Below are 26,064 nucleotides of genomic sequence, written 5' to 3' on the forward strand. Positions count from 1 at the left end.
TAAGCTGCTCATCCCCTTCACCTGAAGACTTGATTTACTGAATCATTAAAAATTAAAGTAGTTCTTCAAATTCCTTTCCTTGCTGTGTTCAAAATGAGGTCTCAGAAGCTGCTCCATTTTTTAGCAAGAAGGAGCGCTGTGTGACGAATTCCCTCTCTGTTCCTGTGCTGCAGATGCAACATGAGCAAAATACAGTGGAAACTATTAATTTGCTCCCCAAACACGGCCAAGACATGACCTTGGCTGGTACCATCACCCCTGACCTTGAGCAGAAGTGGCCAGGGCAGGGCACGCACAGCTCCCCAGAGCCTGTCCAGGGAAAGCTTCCAGCAGTCGGGAATTTTCTCTTGACAAAACGCATTCCCACGCACAGAAAGCTGTTTGCATTCACAGAAGACTTTGCTGGGTGCAGCAGTGCTGTCCTTCCAGCTCTCTGGAATTCAGAGCAAGGGGAAAGCTGCAGGGAGGGAGAAGGAATAGCATTAAACCTCACTGTGAGGCTGCCTGAATCCAGAGGGATTTTCCTCCTCTCCTTTCTCTCTCTCTCTGGGCACCAAGCTTCCTGTTGATTGGCATGAGGGAGATGGATGTATAGATACCATCTAAAAAAAAGCTTTATGATTATTTTAAAGTGAATAAACATAAATCAAATCAAGTACATGTTCAGTACTGTTTGGAGCTGAGCTCTGCTTGGGCTGATGAGGATGGCTGGGCTCTGTGATGGAAAACTGCCCTTAATGACCCCTAATGCATTTTTTTCTAGTGTGAAAGAACTCCAATTTTATCTTTTTGACTAGGAAAAAAAAAAAAAAGTGTAGAATAAGAAACGTTCCCCTTGTGAAACTGGCAGGATTTGCTAGAAATGGTGTGCTAAATATGAAGCCACTTCAGCCTGAATGAGGGGTGGGCAGCACATGTGACTGTGTTTAGGCTGCCTTAGGTCTGCACTGTAGGTGGGACATGTATTTAAACAAACAGGCAGCAGTCAGGAGCTTATTTTTATTTTGATTTTTTTTTTAAGTGCAACTGGCAGTAGGGTAGTTCTGTGCTGTGGAGAATTAAAAAGCTATTAGAGAACAGGGTTGAATCTTCTGATATATGGGTGATATCACTGTTAAACGCTCCTGTGCATTTGCCTCCCTGCTGTTCAGCACCGCGAAGAAAAATGGTGTTAATCTCTCTCTGCTTAGGAAAAGGGGAATGAGAAAGTTCCTGGAGCTCCTCCCCGTTATCTGGCACATCTAAACGCCGTTTCCCAGACTCTCTGTATCAGTATAATTGCCTTCTCCGCGTTAGCATTTCACTTGCACTGTCAGGAATACAAAGCGTTCTCCTCCACATGAAAGCAGCACGCTATTTCCGTGGCTTTCAAAGGCTTGCTAGCTGGAGAATGAGGCCATCTTTGATCTTAAATTTGCCAAATCTGCTCCCTGGAAGGCTGAAAAGTTGTCTAGAGGCAGCGCTCTGCTTCTCTGTGCTCAGCTCGGGTCGTCCTCTGGCTTCTTAGCACTGTTGTACCCCCAGTGACCATGGGGAAAAAAAAAAAAAAAAAAAAAAAAAAAAAAAAAAAAAAAAAAAAAAACTGTGTCATTGTGCACATTCAGCTGGGATCTGTGGGAATCAGTGTGCTAAAAAAAAAAAAAAAAGGTCCACGGAGAATTCAGTCTCCTGATACTGCTGCCTCATAATGACTGAAGCCAGATAGGCTGCAGGATGCAATGGCAATGAGGGGAAATACCTTAAGTCAGGTCTTTTTTCCTCTCCAAGATGAGGCAGGCACAGCACTCCCCGACCAGAACTTCCTCAAGAAACCCAGTTTTAGTAAGAAATTTTAAGTTAATGTTGAGCTGTCTCATAATAGCCTTGTTTAGGCACAGGGGGGGTGAGTTTGACCAGTGACTTTATCTTCTGGACAGAGGACAGGGATGCTCTGGGAGGCACCAGAAATCTCAGGAAGCCTGAACTACTTCCACACACACAGTGGAATGACACACAGTGGTTTCCATGTGCACAACCCAGCAAACAAAGACAACGCATCAGGAAGAGGAACATTCAGAATAATTTTGGCACCTCTGCAAAAACTCTTGCCTGATTCCAACCCCCACATGCTGAGGAGGGGTCCTTGGGTCAGAAATTTGAGTTTCCTGAATTTCTTTCTGCTAGTCCCCTACTAGATAGCAACACAGCAGTGACAAGGGATGTTTTCCACGTACGTCTGTTGACTGGAAAATTCTTGATGAATTCTGAGTTAATCCCTCAACGCTTGACAGCCATGACCAATTACCGTCAGAACCTGTCCCTATAGATCACACCCTAATTTAACAATAAATTACCTTAACCTCATCCATCCATTTGCGGTGATTTCCAGAAAACATTGCTAAACCATAAAGGAATCCTCCTGTGGCTTAGGTAATTACCCTGGAGAGCCAGCTTTCACTCTTCAGCAGTGGGAGCAAATAGCATTTCTAACGAGCTGGGTATAAATAACAAGTTGAATGCTGTCAAGCATCAATATTTACCCTGCAGTGGATAGAACTGCTAACTGAATTAGCCCCTTTGCAGCAAGGGGCTGGGTTTGCACGCAATTATCATCATGACGTTCTCACTTGATGCCTAATTAGCTTTCTCAGCACACTATAAATAGAAAATACATATTCAGAGATGTTGCACTGAGTGGTGCTCGTCATGTTTTGGGGGTTTTTTTCATCTTCCAGTAGCACCTGTGCAGATATAAAATTGAAGTCTTCCTTATATTATTTTTACAACTTGCCACAAAGCCGGGAAAACTTAGACCCAAGTGTGTCTGGCTTCTCTCTGTAGGCAAAGTTTTGTAGCACCATAATATCTACACACATGAATGAGGTAAAACAAAGATCAGAATCCACCTATGGAGACTGGCTTTATGGACAAGGGGGTTTGCATCTGTGCTGCACAGTAACTGCTTTCTGTTAAACTGAAGACCAAGCTATGCAATTTTAATTTAATGGAAATTTTAACATTTTTGTCAAAATTAGACAAAATAGTGGATTCCTCATGAAACCAAAGTTCTGTATAGAACAGAGTCCATCAAAGAGTTTCATTTTGTCTTTCATACCATATCTAGTAATTTCCAACACAAAATGCCTATTTGAATCATTTGACATGAATATTGACCACGTGCAGTGTTAAAGTATATTTCAAATCCTTTATTAGTTTTTAAAATGTTCTCAAATATTTTGATGAAAGGAGTGTTTTTCAGGAAGCTTCAGAACCATTTATTCTGATGTTAGATGTAGCCCTTGTTATTTTGTTTAAGTACAAGCTTGTGTATAATGTGAGATTCTAGCATGCAGGAAAAATTCTAGGATTTCTGCAAATTAGTATAACAGTGTTTCCAAAGTTGGAGGACATTGTACACTGTAATGTGTGTTTGAAAAACAACATATGCTCATGAAATTAAAGCCTTTCTCAAAAGGAGAGCGTGCAAGGGGATAGAGTTGAGATTACGTAGCAACATTTTAGCATTTCCTAGCTGAAGCTTTTTACACGTGATTTTAGACAGGGAATTTTTTTCCCCCCCTCTTCCTCTGTGACAGTTTTTGGTGGCTTACATAGATAGCTGCTGTAATTAGATAAATAGATACGTGTTCACAGACTGAAGTGCCAGATAGAGATCTGAGCTGTTGAGGGCAGGACAAGGGACAAGGACACTCCATGCCCTGACGTCTCCTCACACATCGCAGCACTTGCTAGACCTGGGTCGTGTCAGGGAGTGCTGACTGCTCATTTACACTGCACTTCATTAAAGTCACAGCTCTACTGTCCCTGGCCATTAAACTGTTCACATCTGTATTATTTATACAGTGAATAATAATTTGGCATGAGTTTCGTGTTCAGAGTTGACAATTTATAGCAGCAATATGTTGCCTGGCAATTTCACTGACCCCAGCCAACGTGCATTTGGGTTTGAACTGAAAGAGGGGAAGCTGAGGTTAGATTTACCTGTGAGGGTGGGCAGGCCCTGGCACAGGTTGCCCAGAGAAGCTGTGGCTGCCCCTGGATCCCTGGAAGTGTCCAAGGCCAGGTTGGACGGGGCTTGGAGCAACCTGGGCTGGTGGAAGGTGTCCCTGCCCATGGCAGGGGGTGGAACTGGATGATCTTGGGGGTCCCTTCCAATCCAAACCATCCTAGGGTTTATTCTATGATTCTATGCAGGCTGAGAGGAGGAAAACTGCTCAAAAGTTTAACCATCAGTGTCAGCTTCTTCTTTGGGGCCCTCTGAAGCAGAGCCTCTCTCTCTTCAGACGGGGGAACAGCGCTCCAAACCTTCTCCCCTGACGGAGCAGGGTGGAGGCTGCTCCCTCACATAGAGCATCCATCTCAATCCATGGGGGGCCCAGTTACCAAAGCAGTGCGTTCCCCTTTTCCCTCTTTCCTCCTCTGTCACCCTGGGATGACTCTGTCACCTTGGGCCGCTCTAACACACCTTGTTTCTCCAGTTCCAGGTCCTCCCGCTGGCGTTAAAGCAGCCGCGGCTTCGGCCTCCACCGTCTTCGTGTCCTGGCTCCCTCCCCTCAAGCTGAACGGCATCATTCGGAAATACACCGTGTTCTGCTCACACCCCTACCCCACAGTAAGTCCCACAGCACTGACTGGTGGCTCTGGAACATGATGTTTGAACATACTCAGTGCTGGATGTTCTCTCTGCCCCTTCATCCCCTGCCGTTTGCTTACCCTAGGGGGGATCCTGAGGCCACGGAGGGGACTGAGAGTTGGGTTTGGTTTATTCCCACCTGCCAAACTTTTGCACTGTTTAAAACCTACTGCAGAGCACTGGCTTACAAATAATTTCAAAACTCACAATGGAAGTGGAGCATCTTTTGAGGTTTGGTTTGTTTTAGAGGACCAGCTGCACGAGCCCTGTTGCAGCTGGAGGCAAGTATTTATATACCCATCCTTGATGTGTTTTTATCTAAGTTTCTGCCTTTTTGGCTTGAGTATTCATGTGTGAAGGAACATAATGACTTATAAACAAACATTTGCTTGTGAATAAGCTTATTTATGGCTGGAGTATTGACCCACTCTAGCACTACTTGCTGAGGAAGTGACAAGAGGAAATTTGAATTGAATATCAGGTTATCTTCCTCCTTCTCTGAGTCACAAAGAAATCCAGTTATCTTTAAACACAAGGGCCAATTGCTCTTTGTAAATAGCCGCGCATATTTATTTTCATGTACGTGTAAAAAATTACTTATTTGTTTTATATCTGAGGTTTGGATTTGGGTTTACCAAGGTTTGGATACAGTTTTTAAGCAGGATGTCCCATCAAAGGTAGCACTGCAAGTTGCACAACGCAATCCTAGTTTAATAGACAAGGAAAATACTTTTCCAGAGATTTCCAAAAGTGCCTCAGGCTTGTTTTCAGAGCTGGCTGAGAGAGAGAGGAAGGCCTGAGGGTGTGTCACCCTGCGGGCAGGCACAGCCTCACCCAACCCACTCTTCCAGCAGCTGCACTAACTCTGCAGGTAACTCAAGGCAAGAGAGGCTAAAACACACATGTCCATTGATGGGTGTGATTAAACTGATGCAGGATTTATTATCCACATCCCAAGCTAAGGGTTGGAGTCTTTGCTTCATTTGCCCAGAGAAGCTGTGGACTCCCCATCCCTGCAAGTGCTCAAGGCCAGGTTGGAGGGGGCTCAGAGCAACCTGTGGTTGCTCAGGTCTAGTGGAAGGTGTTCCTGCCCATGGCAGGGGGTGGAACTGGCTGATCTTTAAGGCCCCTTCCAATCCAAACCACCTTGTGATCCCATGATTTATTCCATGACTACTGTCTCCTAACTCTGTTACTCCCATGATTGTAGCCGTGCAACCCCAGCTACCTTCTGCATACCTTTTGGATGTAAATTAGCTGGAGATTTTCCCATCACGGTTCCTACATTTCTGTGGCGCTCAGTGGGTTAAACAGGTCGGAGTTTAGAGGAGTGGTGTGAGAAAGGACCAAGCTCCTCTCTGGGGGCTTGGAGAGAACACCAGGTGGTGCTACTGGCCCTCTCGAGTTCCTTCCCATGCACAGAGCTGCAGTGTTTCTTCCTAGGGCTTTGCTACCAACGTTTTTTTCCTGCGTTTACATCACCAGCAAAATAAACATCCTCAGCTAAAAATACTCTTCTCTGATATGCAGTTCTCTCACATACAAAGCTGCTTATTGCACAGCTACCTTTTGGAGCACCTCAGTGATGGACAACAAGAGTAGTTTGTTTGGGGGGTTTTTTTGAGTGTTTCCAGAAGCCACGTTGGATATCTTAAAATAAATGCAAGGACGTATTTAATATAAGACACATCCCCCCCCCAGCTTTATTTCTGACAAAATGTTCTGTTACCTTTCATTCTTGAGAGGACTGGGAAATAAAGAGCTGTTTTATTCAGAGCTGCTCTGCAGTGAAACAAACCTGCTGCAGAGATGCTCAAATGCAAACACTGCTGTGCAGATACACTTTCTACATCTCAGGGAAGTTCTTGTTTGATTCATTGTTGGCAGAGACAAGCAGCTGACAGAGGAAGAGGTCATAAATTAGGGTGAGGAGGAGAATAAATAAAAGACCTCTGTCTTTAACATCTCTTCTGCCACCATAAGTAGCAGGTGCTGTAGCTGCAGGTATAGAGCCATAAAAACTTCATCAACAGACTTTCTCCATCAGTCACAGCCCTGTTTGCAAAATAACTTTGCTAAAAGTCTGCTATTTGAGCAGAAAGGCAAACTCAGCTTTCAAGCACCAGTGAGGAGAAAGACAAAAGGGAAAGGCTGCATTCTTTGCAGATTGTATTTTACAAGCAGTAAGTCTCTGCCGGGAACAGGTCAATGCAGTACATTTTAGACAGGTTAACAAGACAGCCCTTTACACAACAACACTGTTTTGTTTGGTGTTTAAGTCACCAGCAGGAAAACTAATTAACTCTGTTGGTCATATTGTGCATATTTTTATTACAAGCACAACCCTGGCATATTATAAAATGAAAACTTGCTGCCCTCTTGCACTGTTCAGTTTGCTTTACAAGGGCAGAAACTGTTAAAACTTCTGCTGTCCCTGTGCACTTTATCTTTAAATATCATTTCCTCTTTAAATATTTCGAGTTAAAAGGACAGTATCTGTCTGGGATGTTTCAAACCACAAATATGATTAATGTGTGGAAAAAAATAAGAGAGGTTCTCCACTGCAGTCTGCTCTTTAGCCAAGACAAAGGGCAAGAAAAGATCCAATATCACACTGTTTAGGCATAATTAGGCAAAACTTTCTCTTCTTTTTTTTTTTTTTTTTTTTCCTGAAAATGTAGGAAAAATGCAGAAATACTTTATGGGTCCTTCATCCTTCAAATATAAGAAACAAACAAAAACCCAAACAACCAAACACAGAATTTAAGTTAAAATAATTATCCTTTACGCTAACTCATAGCCCACACTCCTGCAGTTCTTCTCCCCACTTCCTCCCACATCAGTGCCCAGCTCCTTATAGGATCTGGCTCCTCCAAACCACCTGTTGGTCCCACGTTGGCCAGATTCCATCTCGGTGTGCTCATTCCCAGCAGGATGCTCATGGCACTCATTCTGCCCAGCTCTCAGGGTAGCACCAGCCTGTGCTGTTGGCTGCTGTCCCATCCTGACAGTGGGATTTTCCCCGTGGTGCCACAGACATGGAACACAGTTTGAATCCCAGCACAGAACTCGGAGTGGTTCAATTCCCACCTGGTTGTGTGGGGAGCTGCTCCAACACCTGCTGCCTTGGGGTTGTAGATGTGTATTGGCAGGGCTCTTGAAAGAGGTGTAAAAATTGAGATTTAACTGTTTTCTGATAAAAAACAAACACTGCTAAGCTCTTGGTGCATTCAAGTCAGTCCACTGCTTAAGGAGGAATCAGTTGGATTAGACCAAATAAAATTTAGGTGACAGAAAGAGTCTGTAAAAGGTCACTGTGGCACACAGTGTGCAATGGCTGGCCAGCCTGGGAAAATTTGATCTTGGAACAGGGAAAATCCAACTCCTAGAGAAGCATGGAGTGTGCTGGAGGCAGGAGAATGCAGGTTAGGAAACAGGATTTCCTGGTGGAGGAAGGGCTGAGAAAGTGTTCATGCACAAGGACAGGCTGCCAGCCCTGATAAAAGAAGGCTCAGGAGAGACTTTATTGCCATCTACAACTGTTTCATCACAGGATCCAGAGAAGATGCAACCAAGCTCTTCTTGAAGCTGCAGAGTGGGAAAAGTTTTGACATGGGGGAAAAAAAAAATCACGAGATCATGGTCAAATATTGGAACTGGAGCCCAGGGGGACTGTGGGATCTCCATGCATGGAATTCTTCTAGACATGCCCCGGAGTAACTTGATGCAATTAAACTCGCTTTGAGAAGGAGGCTGGACCAGGTGACCTCCAGAGGAACCTCCCAACCTCAATTCTATTACTTTATGGAAGTTTAAAACTGGAAGGGTTGGCCCAAAATATATGTTTACAACAACTGAAACCAAACAGTGGTAGAACTAATGTGCAACTCTCTGAGAAGAAATGTGTTAGACTGGCACCAAGATGTCTCCGAAGTCAGAGAGGGGAAAAAGACTCCAATAAAACCTGTATGACATTTTAGGCCATTGGCAGGACTGTTTGTCTTTCCCATCTGAACTCTTTCTATGCCTGGTTGCCCAAACAAGATCTGCTTTTAGCTTTTACTATCAGGAAATCAGAGAGTGGTAGTGAGGTCATCTTATTTCACGTCTTAAGTGAGTTCCACATGAGTGGAAGAAAGACAACCAACTGACAGTGTCCTGAAAAAGGAAAACCAACAAGAAGGAGAATGGTCTCCATTTATTATCTTTTTACAGTGCTGTTGTACATACATGACTCCTTTCCATTAATTCCCAGATATTTTTTGGAGAAAGCTTTAGACTGATGCACAAATTAATGACCTGCTTTGTTAGAAACAGCAGGATAAGACTGTTTAATATGTTTGCTCCTATCAGTGAATGACCAACCAGCAGATCACCCCCAACTCAGTTCCAAGAGCAACAACAACACTTTGCTAATCAACAGGTCAAAATAGATTTTAACATTTGTATTTCTGATTGAATGATGTCACACTGTTCATTGACACACAAATGATGTAACTGCTCTGTATTTTCTCAGCTCTTAACCTGACTTTCCACCCCAAGTAACCAAAGACTGGCAAATATGACAAGAAGCTTGCAAAACATGCAGGTAGATATTGAAAACCCTGATATTTCTGATCAGAAGAACCAGTTTATTCTCTGCTCTTTAATCTGAAAGTAGTTTTGAAGTGTTAGCCTATCAAACTGTTGCTAGTTGGGAGATTGTGCTTAGAGATATGATTTGTCCCTTAAACCCACATGGACTGAGGTCCCAAATGACCAGGTCTGGAAGGAGAAGAAATTCCAGGGCAAGATGCTGTTGAACCAGAAGAATGGAGTGAGAATGTTCCTGCAAAGATCCCAGATGATGCTGTCATGATGAAAGCATCAGCTGGATTAGCTGGATGATGAACCAGAACACAGACCACACCCCAAATGCTGAAATAGGGGTGATGAATAAGACTCATCTCATAGTGCAAACCCTACAGTCAGACCCTGGTACCCATGTTGGAAAGGAAAACTTTAATTTACAGTTCTGGACTTCTCCAAGGGATTTAGAAAGAGCCAAAAGCTGAAAGCCCAGCAAAGGTTCATGGTGGCTTGGAAATATTTCTGTGAAACAGCTGGGTTTGGAATATGCAGTAGACGAAGAGGTGCGAAGTAATGATGGAGAAGAAGGAAATAATCTTATATTTGGCCAAAACTCAAGTTAATTTACTCGGAAACATAATTGACACTGGGAGCTGACCAACATCTGGGACTGTTTGGGGCAGGCAGATAATGATTTTTTTGGTTTGCTCATTTTTCTGTGAGAAACATACTCTTAAGCCTGTTAGACCTCTGTATTTGTTTCATTTTTTTGCTTTGGTTTAAACCCACTAAGAGGAAAAGAAAATGACATGATTTAACTGGCTGTCAGATTAAAAACCAGGCATGTGATGCCTGAACAAAAAACCCTGTTCCCCTGGACATTGTGTCTGCTCAGTCCTTTGATAGGATAACCAGCAGCAGCACTGACTAAAATATTAATCTGTTTCTCACATCTCAATGGACCTTTTACTGTCAATCTGTAGAGCATCACATTGAGGGAAAAACTATAGGAATGATTGCTAAGGAGGGTGTATTACAGTGGGTTTTTCTCTGTCCAGCAGAAGTGGCATCAATCACATTGTTTCTCCAGGTTTCCTTTGTCTCTCCCACAAATCCATTGACTGAAGCTTCCCAATTCTGGTCACAGAGTTTTCAAAAGGTGCCAGTGGAAAACACTTAGGCCAAATATCTTGGTTTCTTATTAAGTCCTGTATGACATGAATGCATTCCCTAATGGCAGAATGTTCCAGAAAACACATGGAGGGTGTTCTTTGCAATTTGTTAATGGTATTTCGTCCAAGGCATATAAAGGAGATTTTCAGGGTTGCCCTGTGGAAGAAAAGAGTCGTCTCTTCTCTCTCTCTCTCTGTAATTTGTTGACTCAAAGTGGGATTTAGTTCATCTTACTTCAGACACCTCAAATAGAGACATCTATGCTTTTTCTGGGGTCATCAAGGCTTTCCCTTCATTAAAGGGAAGAAGCTGGAGGTCTGGGAGAAGCTGGACGAATCTCCTTCCCAAAGCTCTTTGTTTACTCAGAAAAAGTACATGTGGTCATCTCAAACCAGACGACATGCAACTTAAACTAGATGTGGAAGTATATACAATTATACTTAACTAAATCTTTAAAGAATTATCTGGCATAAATTCCTAGTATCCAGGTATTTTCCACACCATTCTTTCAGGCAGACACAAGTTTCCTCCTGATTTGGCATGGGATCTGTCCAAACTCAGACTTCGGGTTTGCATCACATTTTCTGACCCTCAGCTCCTCTCCAGATTAAAGACTTGAATAAAAGGCATGGAAAATGGAGTGAAAGCAATTATAAGCCACCAATGATCTGTTGTGAAAGCTTCAGTGATTGAAAGGAAAGTCTGAAAAAAAGGGGAGAGGGAGCTGGCAGAAGTTGGCTAAGCAGATAAAGTTACTGTTGAACAGAAACTTATTTAGAGTCAGCAGAACCTGTAAGGTTGAATTCAAAATATATGTTCATTGATTGGTATATTACAAGCAGTATTTATCACTGTATCTATATAGTACTTTTTACAGCATGAAGATATTTATGTTTATTAATTCTCGTTCTTTATTTAGCACAGAAATAGTGTATAATTTGGGGGTTATTTTAGAACCTCATTTTGGATGGTACTTAAAATGTGTCTTTTTTAATATATCACATGTACTATTTTTAGCTTTTTCCGTAGTTATTTATCAGCTTTGGTGCCAGCTCCCAAACATAGCACATTCATTATTTTAATTGCTTTGTCAACTTTACATTTTTTGCCTATCTTGTTTTTGTCAGGGAGCAGACCTCAGGAGAGATGTGACAGACTACAAATTGACTCTGATGATGTGCTCTTTCTATACAATTTTCAAAAGGTCTCCTTGTAAAGCCCTACTAAACCAAATTTAATATTGATTTTCTTTTTCGTAAAACTCCCTCCTTGTCTCACTCCCAAGTCTCACATGCAGGTGTATCAATATAGTCTGGCAGGGAGTCCTTGGTGGAAGTTCCTTGGACACCTCCAGGGATGGGGACTCCACCACCTCCCTGAGCAGACCATTCCAACGCTGACCACTCCTGCAGTGAAAAAAATTTTTTAATCTCTCATCTGAACCTCCCTGACAAAACTTCAGGCCACTCCCTCTTGTCCTTTCCCTTGGGATGTGGCAGAAGAGCCCAACCCCCTCACTGCACCGTCCTGTCAGGGAGTTGTAGAGAGCAATGAGGTCCCCCCTGAGTCTCCTCTTCTCCAGAATAATCACCTCCAGCTCCCTCAGCTGCTCCTCATGAGACATCTTCTAGACCCTTCACCAGCTCCAGGAGGCTGATGGACTCTCTGTGTTTCTCCAAAGGGGCAGGCAGGGGGTGTATGTCGGTGGCTTCCCCACAACAGACTCCTTGACCACGTGGAACTCCAGGCAGTGGGCTCTCTTCCAGGTGTAATTCCTGGAAATGGGTTTGCAAGATTTCCCTGACAATGGCAAGGTGGGGAGTTAAGTCTGTCGTTTCCAAAATTTCCATCTTACACTTTCTAACATTTCAGTTTCATATTTAAGGAAATAAATTAAAAAAAAAAATGTTATATGCTAGCTGCATTCTTCCTTGTGCAGAAGCTTCTGTTTCCAGCATTTGCCTTCCATAATGTTGAGTGAAGAGTAGATCCTCGAATCAAAGAATAGTTTGGGCTGGAAGGGACCTTAAAGATCATCCAGTTCCAACCCCCTGCCACGGGCTGGGACACCTCCCACTAGGCCAGGTTCCTCAAAGCTCAGTCCAACCTGGCCTTAAACACAACCAAAGATGGGGCATCCGCATCCTCTCTGGGCAACCTGTGCCAGGGCCTCACCACCCTCACAGGGAAGGAGATAAAGGTCTCAAAACATAAACCTGAACAGAAACCTTTGTGTGACCAAAGTGGCAGCCAAGAGTCTCTACTGGAGACCGTGGTCCAGGATTGGTGGTTATTTGCAGCTCTGACAGCCTGTTCATGTGTGAAAGGAAGCAAGGCAAAAGCCAGCAGTCCTCAAGAAAAGTACAACTCATGACCTCAGGCAGAGTTTCACATCTTCAGGGAGTTCACTGGGAGGGCAGATCAGTGGTCTGCCTGCTCTGTTCAGGGATGCAGAAGTTGAAGTTCATTCTCTATAAATAGAGAAATGTATTGATTTTGTATTGCCCCAGTTTGCTTCCAGGTAGAAACAACTGGTTATATCCCATGTTACTGGACAACCTGTGAGTCCAGGAGGCTCTAAAACATAATTTTTAAAATAAAACATCACATGCCTCAAGCACTGTGTTCAGATCTGGGCCCCTCACTTCCAAAAGGACACTGAAGTGGTGGAGCGCATCCAGAGAAGGGCAACAAAGGTGGGGAAGGATCTGGAAAACATGTCCTGTGAGCAGCAGCTGAGGGAGCTGGGGGGGGTTATCTGGAGCAGAGGAGGCTCAGGGGGGACCTCATTGCTCTCTGTAACTCCCTGACAGGAGGGGGCAGGGAGGGGGCGGGGTGGGGTCGGGCTCTTCTGACATGTCCCAATTGAAAGGATGAGAGAAAATGGCCTCAAATTGTGCCAGGGCAGGTTCAGATCAGATATTAGGAAAAAAAAAATTCACTGCAAGAGTGGTCAGGCCTTGGAATAAGTTGCCCAGGGTGTTGGTGGAGCCACTCTCTCTGGAAGTGTTCCAGAGGCACCTGGATGTGGGTTGTGTTCTGGGGGTGATTATGGTGATGCTGGAGTGACAGTTGGGGTAGATGATCATAAAGGTCTCTTACAGCTCTGATGATTCTGGGATTTCCAGGAACAACAAAGGCCTGAAGTAGAGCTGGGTAGACAGTTCTGTGATGGTGTTCAAGAAGATGGATCTTTGTGTTTTCACCACACAGAGCTAAAAACTTACTTTAATTACTCAGTGCTTATTATAGGCCTCATCTGCACTGCCGGTTAAACAAGGGCCAAGGAGCAGCACTGGGCTAAAGCAGATTTTGTTTTGAAAAGAGCTATTTAAAGCAGTACAAAACTGAGCTAGAGACCAAGTTTAAAAGCCAGTGTGGATCCTTGGGATGGAGTTTTCAACACACTGCCTGGCTGTCTCCCACTTAGCAGTGGAGATAAAGCCCAGAGGATTGATGTTTATTGGGAGGAACCCAGCTATGCAAACAGCATTTCACTGATTCAGCTCAGACCAGATATAAAACTGATTGCTGCTCTGAGGGAGCCTGCAAAACCAGTGGTTTGTTGTTGTGGGCAGGAGGGAGACACACGAGTATCTCTCCCGAGTCCACTTTTGTGGAGTGGTTCCATTAGTGACCTGGATAATGAAATAGGGAGGCTGCCTATTAAATTTGCAGGAGATATAAGGCTGGGAGGGATTGCATGTACACAGGAGACACAACTAGAATTCAGACAGATCTTGATGAGCTGGGAAAACTGGTCTGCAAAATGTTAGATAAGATATAGCAAGAAACTGGGTGGTATGAATAATCAACTCCATAAGTACTGGGTAGAGAGCAATTGGCTTGGCTCTTCAGAACAGGGTTTTGAGGTTATTGTGCATCCCAAGACGAACATCAGCTGCCTTTATGATCCTGTTGTGAAAAGCCAAATGAGAAACCCTGGAATTGTTGAAAACAGGTTTGGAAACTGTGTTTGAGAAAGCCGTGGACCACCGTTTGACAGTCTGAAGGATAACAGCAGATATTCTTAGAGGAACTGCTGGAGAAAATGGGATTTCTGGACAATGTTGAAAGCATCAGGGTTATTTAGTTGTAAAAAGATAAGGGTACTGCTGGGGGAAGGAAAGATAAAACTTCATGCAGATTAAAGGCTGGTGCAAAGATCAAGGTAATAATCTACTCCCCATGTTCCTAAGAGCCTGCAAAAGAAGCTATGGGCTTAAAGTGCAGCAGGAAACTCGAGCTAGATTACAAGAAAAGATTTCTAACCATAAGATTAGGCAATGGGATAGGTTGTGCAGCCTAGGGAGTTGCAAAACCTCTTTTAATTGTAAGTCTCCAAAATCAGGTTGGAAAAACACCTTTTTGAACCTGGTTTAAGAAGAAATATAGCCTTGGCTGAACTCTCAGGGTCCTTTAGATGATGCTATGGCCATATTTTCTACCAAAATGCACAGGGAAAACACACTTGCTAGCCTAGGTTGTATGTACATGTATTTTTTAGTTTTCAAGGTGAGGCAGCAAATACACAGGTAAGAAATACCAATTTATGCTCTTACTTCACAACACACACCACAAACCTGGCACATTTCTTGCTTTTCACTCAAGTCCCTAAAGTCTCCTTATGACTCCTCCAAGCTTCCTGGATGATGAGAAGATAAAGATCTGCAGTGCACCCATCTGGCATCACAAGTTGTGTAGAACCAGCTGTAAGCAAGGTGCAGGCTTTCTTTCCCTAAATAACCTTCCAGTCCACAGTAGATGGTACCTGTTGTCTTAAGTCTGTTTGGGAAACTCTCTGATCACTTAGAAAACTGGTTTTTAATTTTTTCTAAAGCAACCTTTTACCCAGGCTGGATTAAAAAAAAAAAAAAAAATAACCCACACAACAAACAAAGCAACAAATAAAAGAAACAAACAAAAATAAAAGCCAGAGGCATCAGAGTGTCTGCACACTACCCATTTAATTGCGCTTTTAAAGGAGTCAGAAATGCCAGAAGATGGCATCCTGCTTCAAAGTGTGTGAAGGAATGCACAGCAGTAGAGCTGAAGTTGCATCAGAGGAAATTGATGTTCCCTGCAGTGGCTGTTCCTCAGCATATCTTGCCATTGCCTGGTTTGGGAAGTAGATTGACCGCATCCTGATAAAGGGCTCGGATTTAATTTCATTTCATTCTTCACAGCCCTTGCTGGCTTCTTAGAGACTGATCTCTGTCTATCCTTTCTGGACACTGAGCTAAAGACAGAAGAAAAATTAACCCATCATCTATAAGCTGAAGAAAAATAGTGATTAGAAGGAAAAAAAAAAAAAAAAACCTTGAGCAAGCACGTTACTGCTCCTGAGACAGAACTGCAGCACATGTTTTATACTGGCACATGCACAGACCAATATGTGACAAGGTGACATTCCTTTAAAATATTTCTCATTTCAATGGTTTAATCTTCCCTTTGCTGACAAAGCTGCCTTTTTTTTTTTTTTTCCTCCTTGTGTAATCAAAGTCCCTGGCATGTTAGTCTAATTGAAATGACAGGCAAAAGTTTAAAGGAAAATCGATTCTTTGTCACTGGAGCATCCCCAAGTGTTTAAAAGGGAATGTGAGCTGAGGAAACAGAAGATGTATGTTAACCAGTTAGAAACTAAACTCTTCTGCTATTGCAGTTTGTTTTAAAGAAAATGAGAATCATTTATTTAGTGAAGGTACATTTCCCAGATTCAATTAATAAATTAATTCTGAGAATAAATTGATTTTACGTTTGGAATAGCTATAGATGCAAGTGCGTGACTGATGCTGGTTCTCTGCGAGTGAAAGAAAGGAACTGAAGGCAAGGCATCTAAAAGCTAAATCTGTGATTCTTCCATCTTTGGGGTTCCAGGGAGAGAGAGAGCTCCTCTGTTTTGAGACAATTTTGCAGGGCAGTGAGGCATTTCAAGCAGGAGATTGGCTGTATTAGGAGTGGTTTCCAAAGACAGCCATATGTGCCTTTCATAAACCAGAGGAATCATGGGGAAAAGAGTGTAAATTTAACTGGTCTGATGTTTGCTGGAATGAAAGTGAGCAATGAGGAATTCTGTGATGTTTAGCTGTTGTGAAAACGTTCCTAAATGCTGCATCCACGGGTGGTTTAGAAGTAACCTGTGCTACATAACTGCATTACTGAGTGGAGCCCAAGTGCCACAGACAGCCTGGCCTGCTTGACTTTCAAATTAACCCTAGGAAATGCTGCCTCATGAATATTAAAATTCGGCCTCCTGTGCCATGATCAATACATTAATTTTTATGTATGACCTCACAAAGATCCAGCCTGTCAAGCTACGGGCATTTGTCCAATATCCCCGTATAAATGTCAAGACAGATGGTTCTCAAAACCTGCTGCAGTATTTCACATAATAATAGGAGTGTCTGGCTGCACTGACCTCTTCATATCAGAAGTGGGAACCCAGGCAAATGCTTGTTAAATGGGACAAGCTGACTTGGCATTTTGACAAGGAAAGGAGCGATGAGATGGGCAAGAAAAAAAGGCAAGGTCCCCGTTTGGGCTTGTGCTGAGCCTGGGTGACTTAGCAGGAGAAAACCAGTCTTCCCAGAGAAGTTAGTAACCATGGAATAAACAGAATGTGTCCTTGTAGAAGCCTCTGCATGGTCTGTGAAGGGAGTCTGGCTCAGGTACAGATGTCTTCAGTCTAGATTTCCAAAGTGAGATGAGATGAACTCCCCTCTTCCCCTGGCTGTGGGAGATGCCAGCTCAAGAACAGAGAAGTGCAGTGACCCGTTCAGTAGCTGAAACTCTACCAATTCACACTGGAGAGGTGTTTAATGATACCTCAGAAACATCCCCTGTTTATTTGGAATTCACTTTGAAGGACTACATATTCCAATATTTTCAGGTCAATGTGCCTTTTGAAATGCTAATCAGATGGAATTGGCCTTTATCACAAGCAGATTATTTGTATATCAAAGAGACTCCTTGCACACTTTCTGTCAGTCTGAACCAAGTTTAGATTACAGTGATGCATTATTTTTAATGCTGATTCCTCATAAAATCTTCTTTTCTACGTCATTAACGTTGTAATTATTTTTAGCCTGGTGATAGTTAGCTGTTACCATGCTCAGCATTGCACAGGGAAGTGAGTATTATTCATTCTAATGCTTCATTTCCCCTCTATTTTCACATACCAGCATCACAAAGCTCATATCAGAAATAAAAGTGGCTCTACTGAGCAGCGCTGAGGTTTCCCTTCTCCTCCACCGAGCTTCCTGTGGAGGGATGTGCTGAGGTGCACAAAGCCACGTTCCCTGGAGGAATCTTTATGTTTCTCCATGCTTTCCCTTGCACAGGTTGCTCCAAGGAGGCTGCAGAGCCTCTCAGAGATGAGCAGGTACTGCAGAGCAGCTGCTCGGCTTCGCCGCAGCCCCGCGGCCGAGGCACTTGAGTGACAGTGTGACAATAGACTGAACTGGCATTTCTTCCAGCACTTGTCCTTCCCTGCTAATGCAGCTAACTGGCTGAGATGACCTTCAGCTGGGAGCCTTTGAATGGAAGTAATTCTGTGACTGCACAGAACTAGACTTGGAGGAGAGGGGGAGTTTGAACAGTCCGTTACAGAACACAGTTTTTATTTCTTGGTTCGCTCCACTGCTGAAGGAATAAACCACCAAAGCCAAGAATGAGAAACATCAAAGCTTCTAGCAGACATATCTCAACCAGTAAACTCCAGATTTCACAGCAGATGCAGGACTGAATCCTCTGTTGGGCAAGTTTTGTGCAGACGCAAATCACTTTGTCAGAACTATTGATGGCAAAATTCAGTCAAATGTGTTCCCTTCAATTGTTTTCCCAACCCTGTAAAAATAAACAGGCCCATAAAAGTCCAAATCTGAATAAAAGAGATCTGTAAACAAGACACAGGCCCAAATTCACTGAATAGAAATGGATTGCAACAAGTTATTGTGCCTGCTCTGTTTATTGCCGTCTGCCATCTGTTTGGGAGCCATTGATATTCAGGAGAGCCCTGAAGTAACAGCCTTTTGTAGCGCTCAGCTTAGCAGGCATTGTCCAAACGCTGTTTATTTTAGTCTGGAAACATTTGTCTCTCCCACCACAGGTAATCAGCGAGTTTGAAGCCTCTCCCGACTCATTTTCCTACAGAATCCCCAACCTGAGCCGGAATCGGCAGTACAGCGTCTGGGTGGTGGCAGTGACCGCCGCGGGAAGAGGCAACAGCAGCGAGATCATCACGGTGGAGCCGCTGGCTAAAGGTACAAGCCACAGCCCCCGCTGGGAGCGAGGCAGGGCTTTGCGATGCTAATTACTGTGATAATTGGCACGTGGCCTCTCCGCGCATCACCGCTCACCCAGGGCGGGGTTTGTCAGCAGCGAGTTCAGTTCTCCCTCTCTCTCTCCCTCCAGAAGAGACAACTCCCAGCTAATTGCTCGAGGTTTTGCTGGAGTCAGCAGAGAGAGAGAGAGGATGACGTGCTCCTCTGGGGGGTAACTCGTCCTACCTTTCCTTTGAAGGAAATATATTGCTTTTTTTTTTTTTTTTTGAAGGAATTTTTTTATCTTCTTTTGTGGGGTACGGAGGGTTTGCACATGATCTCTCTCCCCCTCTGAATATATTTCTTTTTCTTGCTGTACGAGGTAACTTTATCATTCCCCTCCTTAGTTATATCTCTTGTGTACTCCACAAGTACCCTCTTCTGTATAAAATGGTTTGATTAACATATCTGATCTCTGAACAATTGTTCTCTACTTGCATTAGCTTTGAAGTTTGCTGCTTCTATTTCAGATGTGATGAAGGGATAATGTGCCTCAAATCTTGCATATTTATTTGCAGCTGTACCAGTTGTTCTATTAAAAGATAGTGCTGGGGCCTAGGAGTTCTGCCTTACCTGTTCTGTGAGATGTGATGCCTGCAATATCATAGTTACCTTAGCTTTGAAAATAGACAGGAAAGTGAGAAGAGTTCCATCATATTTAATCTCTAGGCGAGGTCTTCAGACTGCTGTTTTTTTCCCCACTCAACTTGGTACCATCACAGCCTGTGCCATTATGAGCAGAGTAGTGCACAGACCCCAAAAGTTGCAAAATTGCATGCATTTAATTGACTTTGCAGTTTTACAGGCCTGCTAATTCTTCTCTCCTGTGCCTGATGATGGAGGAATGTTAAAGAGTCTAGTGCATTATGAGGAGAGATACTTTCTAAAAAAGGCTTTGCAGAACCTCAGCCTTGTGCCACCAACGTGAAGGCACTTTCTGCCTGGAAGAGCAAACAACCTCACCATGAGGAACTCTTGCATTCCTGCCAGTCTGAGTGGGAGATCACCAGTTTGATGGTGGTAGATTAACTGTCTGAGCTTTATCCTGGGCTGCATCCCAAGCACTGTGAGGAGGGGATTCTGCCCCCTCAAGTGAGATCCCACACCTGCAGAGCTGCCTCCAGCCCTGGGGAACAGCACAGGGAGGACTTGGAGCTGCTGGAGCAAGTTCAGGGGAGGCACCAGGATGATCATAGGGATGGAGCAGCTCTGCTGGGAGAAAAGGTTTAGAGAATTGGGATTGTTTCAGCCTGGAGAGGGGAAGGCTCTGGGGTGACCTAATTGTGGCCTTCCAGAACCTGAAGGAGCCGACAAGAAACATGGAGAGAGACTGTTTAGAAGGGCCTGGAGTGACAGGACAAGCTGGAATGGCTCCCAACTGACAGAAAGTAGGGTTAGATTGGATATTAGGAAGAAATTCTTCCTTATGGAGACGGGTTGCCCAGGTTGCCCAGAGAAGCTGTGGCTGCCCCTGGATCCCTGGAAGTGTCCAAGGCCAGACTGGATGGGGCTCTGACCAACCTGGGGTAGTGGAAGTTGTCCATGCTCATGGCAGGGAGTTGGACTGAGATGATCTTCAAGGTCCCTTCCAAGCCAAACCATTCTATGATTCTCTGATCGTCAGGGATGGCAGTGCTGGAGTTTGGAGGGCACTGTTTGAACAGCACAGCTTCCCAAAGCATAGAACCTGCAAACAGGGTTCCTCAGGCTTGGGATTGAAACTTCCACGTTTTGTCTTTGCCACTCCTCTAGGCAAAGCTTTTGTCATGTGAGATGAATATTTTTCAACATTGCTGTGAGAAACCTGTAGCAGCTACAGTGTCACTACTGCAGATCACAGTGGAGGATATATTGATGTAAATACAGAGAAAGTCTGGCAGGGTGAGGAAGACTAAGCTTGAAGAAGCAGGGAAATCCTTGCTTCCCACACCATTGCTTATAGGGTTTTTTCCATCAATTGAGAGGAGTCACCTTCTTTCTGGCACTTTTTGTACAGCCTTTCAAACAATTCTTTCTCTTAGTAGCTACACAGTGTTAGTGAAATGATCTGAAGGATGTCTGAAAGGCCATGAAAAGTCTGAAGGATCTGAAAAATGTGGAGCTTTTGCATTGTTGACTTTCTCGTAGAATAACTGAACACTGCACTGTGAACATCAGTATGACCAAAGCTGAGATCTTAAAAGAGGAATGAGGAGTAATAAAGGACATCGGTGAAGGAAGATTTTGAAGCATCTCAGGGAAACAGGGCAAAGGTCTCAGTGTGCTCCTCTTTTTTTGTTCAGGTGTCACCTGTGTGGAATGGATGTGTGGTGATGAAATTTTTAAAAAAGGAGATAAAAATAGGCATAAAAATAGATGCTGAAATAAAAGTAAAACCAATTAACCATCGAAGTGGTGCAATACTAATAGACTGAGGCTGCAGGCAAACCCAGCAGAGCTCAGGGACCCCTGCACAAAATGCACGAGAATTTCTCTCTTTCCATTCCTTGTGCATTTAAAGAAAGAGGGAAATGTTCAAAGATGAACACAGATCAATGCAGGCTGTGCAGGTGCCAAGATTCTTAACCCCTGCTCAGGAGGAATTGCAGGACGCAGCTGCTCTCTGTTTGCCAAAAAATTGAGAAGTTGCAACTTGACCCACATGTGCTTAAACTGATCCAGCTTACCAGAATTAATTCTGCTCCTCTGAAGCTTATGTAACGTAATCCATGATGACAAATAAGTGAACTTAAAAATAACTTCTATGAAGAGAAAACATGACTTTAAAGAAAAATAATTAATTACTTCAATATAGACAGGTCAGTCTGGACAAGACTTTATTTCAAAGGACAGTAGAATGCATCCAGTCAACCTTAAGCTTGCAGTGGTACTCCATTATAAAGTCTGCATTAGATGATGCTCAGGAAAAGCCTCTTACATGCACTTAGGACTGAAAAAGCGGTGAATAATCCATTTGTGGAGGCTTTGATGGACACTAGGAATACTGATAGATAGCAATTTTATGAACTTCGGGTGTAGCTGGGTTAGAAATGATTGCATCGTGTGCAAGATTTCCTTTATGAATGCATCACAGGGCTTTTTAGAGAGCTGGGAGGAGGTGCTGATCAGTGACAAGGGCAGTGGATGCACAGTGAAGAAGGGCGGGCAGAGCTAATAGTCTCCAAGACCTTTCTCACCCCCCAGTCTGTCAGAAGCAAAGAGCACATCACAGGGTTAGAAGCAGTTCTAGCTTGATTTTGCCACAAGTTCCCGACGCTGAAACATCCCGTGGGCCGTTGTTTTGAAGTTGTTTTGCTTCTTTTTTTGCTCCTCTTACTGCACAGTAACTGTCCAAGTAATGATACCATCCTGACAGCTAATGAGAGTTAACTTTGAATTGAATTATGTCAACTTAATTATAACCCCTTTAAGAACTCCTTTGAGAACAATGAGAATGTCTAGATAGGGGTTTGATGTGAAATGGATAGTCCAATTTAAATGAAAGCTTAATTCAAGTTAACATTTCTTTCTTTCTTTAGTGTCTTCATTTCTCAGAACAGATTGTTATTCTCTGTAATTAACTGCCAGAAATAATAAAGAAAAAACCCAACAAACAGAAAATAATCACGGCAATGAAAGTTCAGTCTGGAAGTAAAGCTCTGCCCCTGCCCCTCAAATTACACTTCACTGTTGACTTGAAAGACGTGGGTTGAGCCTATCAAACATATTCAAATGACAGAAAACCTTGCATGCTCCTTGTTCCTCTTATTTGCTGGCCATGGCTGATGGAGAATGGCATTTGCTGTCAACATGATGATAACAGATCTGGACCCATGGCAATCTGATCCTCTGGGGAGAACTCTCTGACTTTAATGTTGAGTTTTCCCTGTTCTTTTAGACCACCTGAGCATTAGTTTTGATCAAGTTTCCCCCATAGTCTGTGCTGATTTGTTTGTTTAATGTTTTTAAACAACATGTAGGGTTCCCATGATTGCACACACACCTCAGTGATCTGTTCCTTTAATGGTTCATCAGGCTGGAATCCACAGGATATTCGAACCACAGAACCATGGAATGGTTTAGGTTGGAAGGGACCTTAATCATCTCATTCCAGCCCCCCTGAGAGGAGAACCTGGCCCTGAACACTTCAAGGGGTGGGGCAGCCACAGCTTCTCTGGGCAGCCTTTGCCAGGGCCTCCCTACCCTCTTCTGTGAGAAAGTAAATGAAAGAAACTCCTGTCCCAGGGTATTCACTGGTGGATCACTTATTTGTTATAATCTGAGCTGGAGTGAACTGTCATAGCTGTTGTTCAGTTTGCCTTTAAAATGCAGTTGGACAAAAAAAAACCCAAAAACCTGTGTCGTGGCTTCTTGCAAAGAATTCCTGCCCCATTTCTATTTCTATGACAATAAATTTAGGTTATAGGATTTGTAATAGAAGCAAACAAACATGCAGAAAACCTCATTAGCATAAGGAAGTTCACTGTTCTGTGAAGGCACCTCTTTCTCTTCAATTGATGATGGGGTAATTTGCAAAAAATAGGAGCAAGCACAGCCCCAATCCATTGCTGTGCCATCAAATTTAAGGCTGGAGGGAAGTCTGTAGGCATGTGGGTGGCTTCAACAACACAGGTAAACCCTTAAACCCTGCAGCTGAATTGCCCACATGCTTCTTGAAACTCCCTTTGTTTAAAAGAGAGAGGTCTGTGGGATTCCAGGCAAAGAAAATTGGACTTGAAAATTTTCTTATAAAAGCACTCAGTGCATGGAAGGAATGGGATAATCCATAGGAACCTGTGTGGAAACTTTCCCAGGAATAGTGCACTGTGCTTTTGGAGTCAGCACTTCTGGGTTACGGTCTGTCATCTTACCACTTCATCTTCTTTGAGCTTTATGTTACTTCCACCCATCACAGTAAAATGGGGGACACAGGATGTGGAAAACCGGGAGCTACAACATCACTGTTGCACTGTCAGTGTCTGGTGTCCAACCTCTGACTTGAGGAAGAATTTGTGTTGAAAGAACAGTGCAAGAAGAGAACAGAGGCAATACAGCCCAAACTGATCATATCATCTATGAAATCTTTTCTTTTTATGAGCATCTCAAGTCCCATTGCAGCCTACTCAAGTAATTTTGCTTAATTTTTCAAGGTCTGTTCTTTTATGCATGATTTTTTTTCTTCAAAATTAACCATCCCAGTTACATTTGAAGCTGGGTCTCATCTTCATGTTTTTCTAATTGGTGCAAAATGGGTTATTAAGTATAAATTCTGATCCGTGTGCATGGCTGAAGCAGATCAAGCCTAAAAATACAGTATTTTGTCTGTCTGTAGTCAGTATGTGCCTCTAAAATGTATATTTAGAGGCCAACAGCAAGTCTATTTCTATCAAGGGTCATTCTTAAGGAATAAATGAAGCTCTAAAACAACCTCAGTGTTCCTCTAAATTATAAACTGAAACTACAGGACTGATACTTTCCTTGATGTATTTTGGTGATCTGAGAGCTGACACGAATCAAACTGACTGAAGAGTTTGTTCGTATTTGTGGACTCCAGGTAGACTCTGCAATGTATTAACTTGTACATGCACAAAGGTTTATTTTGCTTAATAAGAAAACTGTTGTAGCAGTGATGTATCAATAATTTAGCTTCTATAAGACGCCTGTCTGTTTTGGACGCTTCTTACTGAAAGTTTGGAGAGAAGCATCCATTGGACATAATTTTCATCTGTAATTTCTGCTATGAAATACATAAAAGTCAGTAAAGATTATAAATAACTGGATTTTTCTCTTTTCCTGTACGAAGATTGTTCCGTTCTGTCCCTTATATTTCTTTTAGATACTTTCCTTCCAGATACTGGAACTGATACTTGTGCTTAAGTAAATAGACAATATTACGAGTTAAAGGGAATTAGTTCCCTAAAAGCAGCGTTTGACACAGATTGTTTTGGCTTCCCACCTTTAATTCCGGGTGTCTGCATTTCCTTTCCAAGGACTGGACACCTTACTCCAGTCTTTCTTGCTCTCTCTCTCCCCCTCCCCAGCTCCTGCCAGGATTTTGACCTTCAGCGGCACGGTGACGACCCCCTGGATGAAGGACATTGTTCTCCCTTGCAAAGCCGTGGGGGACCCAGCTCCAACAGTCAAGTGGATGAAGGATAGGTAACCAGCAACTAAATGTATAGCCCTGCTAAAGCCCATTTCCTTAAAATCCTGAGGGTTGTGGAGTGGGCGATCCTGGAGGGCTGTGGGGAAGGAGAAGGGCCATCTGTGGGCACTTGCACGTGGCCCCGGTAGAAGAGGAGTTTAGAAATCCCTCGAACTAATTAGCTGAGGTGATTGCAGGTATCAAAAAGTGGAAGAATGACGAAGAAGGGGTAAAGGAAAACATTCAAAATGTGAAAGCTTGGAGTGTTTTTTGTTTTTACCTTCGGGCAGACAGGATGGTTTTATTCTGAGGAAGCGAAACGCCCGATAACGCTGATCCGTGCTGAGGTGTGTCAGTGCGTCTTGCACATGTTTCATTTTCCATTATTCTCTTTTCAGCTTTGGTTTCACAGTTTGACAGAGTCACTACGAGGCACACACAGGGACAATAACTTTCATCCAAGCACGGTGTAAGCTGTGCTATGAAACCATCCTGGGCATTGATACAAATAGCTGTCATTTTATAAAGGTTGAACTTTGCAGCCAGGAACTGATATTTACTCATATTTTGTCACTTCTATGAAACAGCAGGTAGTTAAGGAAGGAGTTCATTTCCATTTTCACTCAGATTTGGGCCAGATAATGTGAATTTTTAAGGCAAATGGCGGGTGTTTCCCAACGGAAAATATTCCTTTGTTTTCTCATTAAAGAGAACCCACCACCACCACCACCCTTTTGCTTTCTTCCCGTTCTTAGTTGCTTCAAAAAAAAAAAAAAATCCAATTCTGAGTAATTTTGATTGTAACTTCTTTAATGTATGCACTTTGTTTCCTGTGAGGTAGTAACGGGACACCCAGTCTAGTGATGATTGATGGGCGAAGGAGCATCTTCAGCAACGGGAGCTTTGTCATCCGAACTGTGAAAGCAGAGGACTCTGGATACTACAGCTGTGTGGCCAGTAACAACTGGGGATCAGATGAAATCATTTTGAATTTGCAGGTACAAGGTAAGACTGTTTGATCCACCTCATAATTGTTGCCACAGCTGTTAACTGCTACGTGTTGGTAATGCAAAGGGCGTGCAAAACATTGATCTTATTGTGTGTTATGCCTATCTAATTCTTCTAAATTAATAAATAAAATAGTATGCAGGTCATTCTGACTCAGCCATAAACATTTTATGATCCAGCAAAAGGTGCTTTTAGTGGAAAAATTCGCACACTGGCAGTTAAGTCTCTATGTGAGG

At 43.2% G+C, this 26,064-nt stretch overlaps 1 protein-coding gene across 1 annotated transcript in view; it reads left to right on the forward strand.

Moving 5' to 3' along the window:
- LOC114069098 (Down syndrome cell adhesion molecule homolog) overlaps positions 1-26,064 on the forward strand; it is a 184,677-nt gene that overhangs the window by 102,287 nt on the left and 56,326 nt on the right. The window contains exons 17-20 of the mRNA XM_027905653.1: positions 4,479-4,612; positions 18,483-18,636; positions 24,717-24,834; positions 25,662-25,825. Of these exons, the coding sequence (XP_027761454.1) occupies positions 4,479-4,612; positions 18,483-18,636; positions 24,717-24,834; positions 25,662-25,825 (570 nt within the window). The remainder of the gene's footprint in view (positions 1-4,478; positions 4,613-18,482; positions 18,637-24,716; positions 24,835-25,661; positions 25,826-26,064) is intronic.

The sequence above is a fragment of the Empidonax traillii genome, unplaced genomic scaffold (genome assembly GCF_003031625.1).
Source record: "Empidonax traillii isolate 1590-97213 ecotype Southwest subspecies unplaced genomic scaffold, ASM303162v1 scaffold1189:size291722, whole genome shotgun sequence".
NCBI classification, from domain to species: Eukaryota; Metazoa; Chordata; class Aves; order Passeriformes; family Tyrannidae; genus Empidonax; species Empidonax traillii.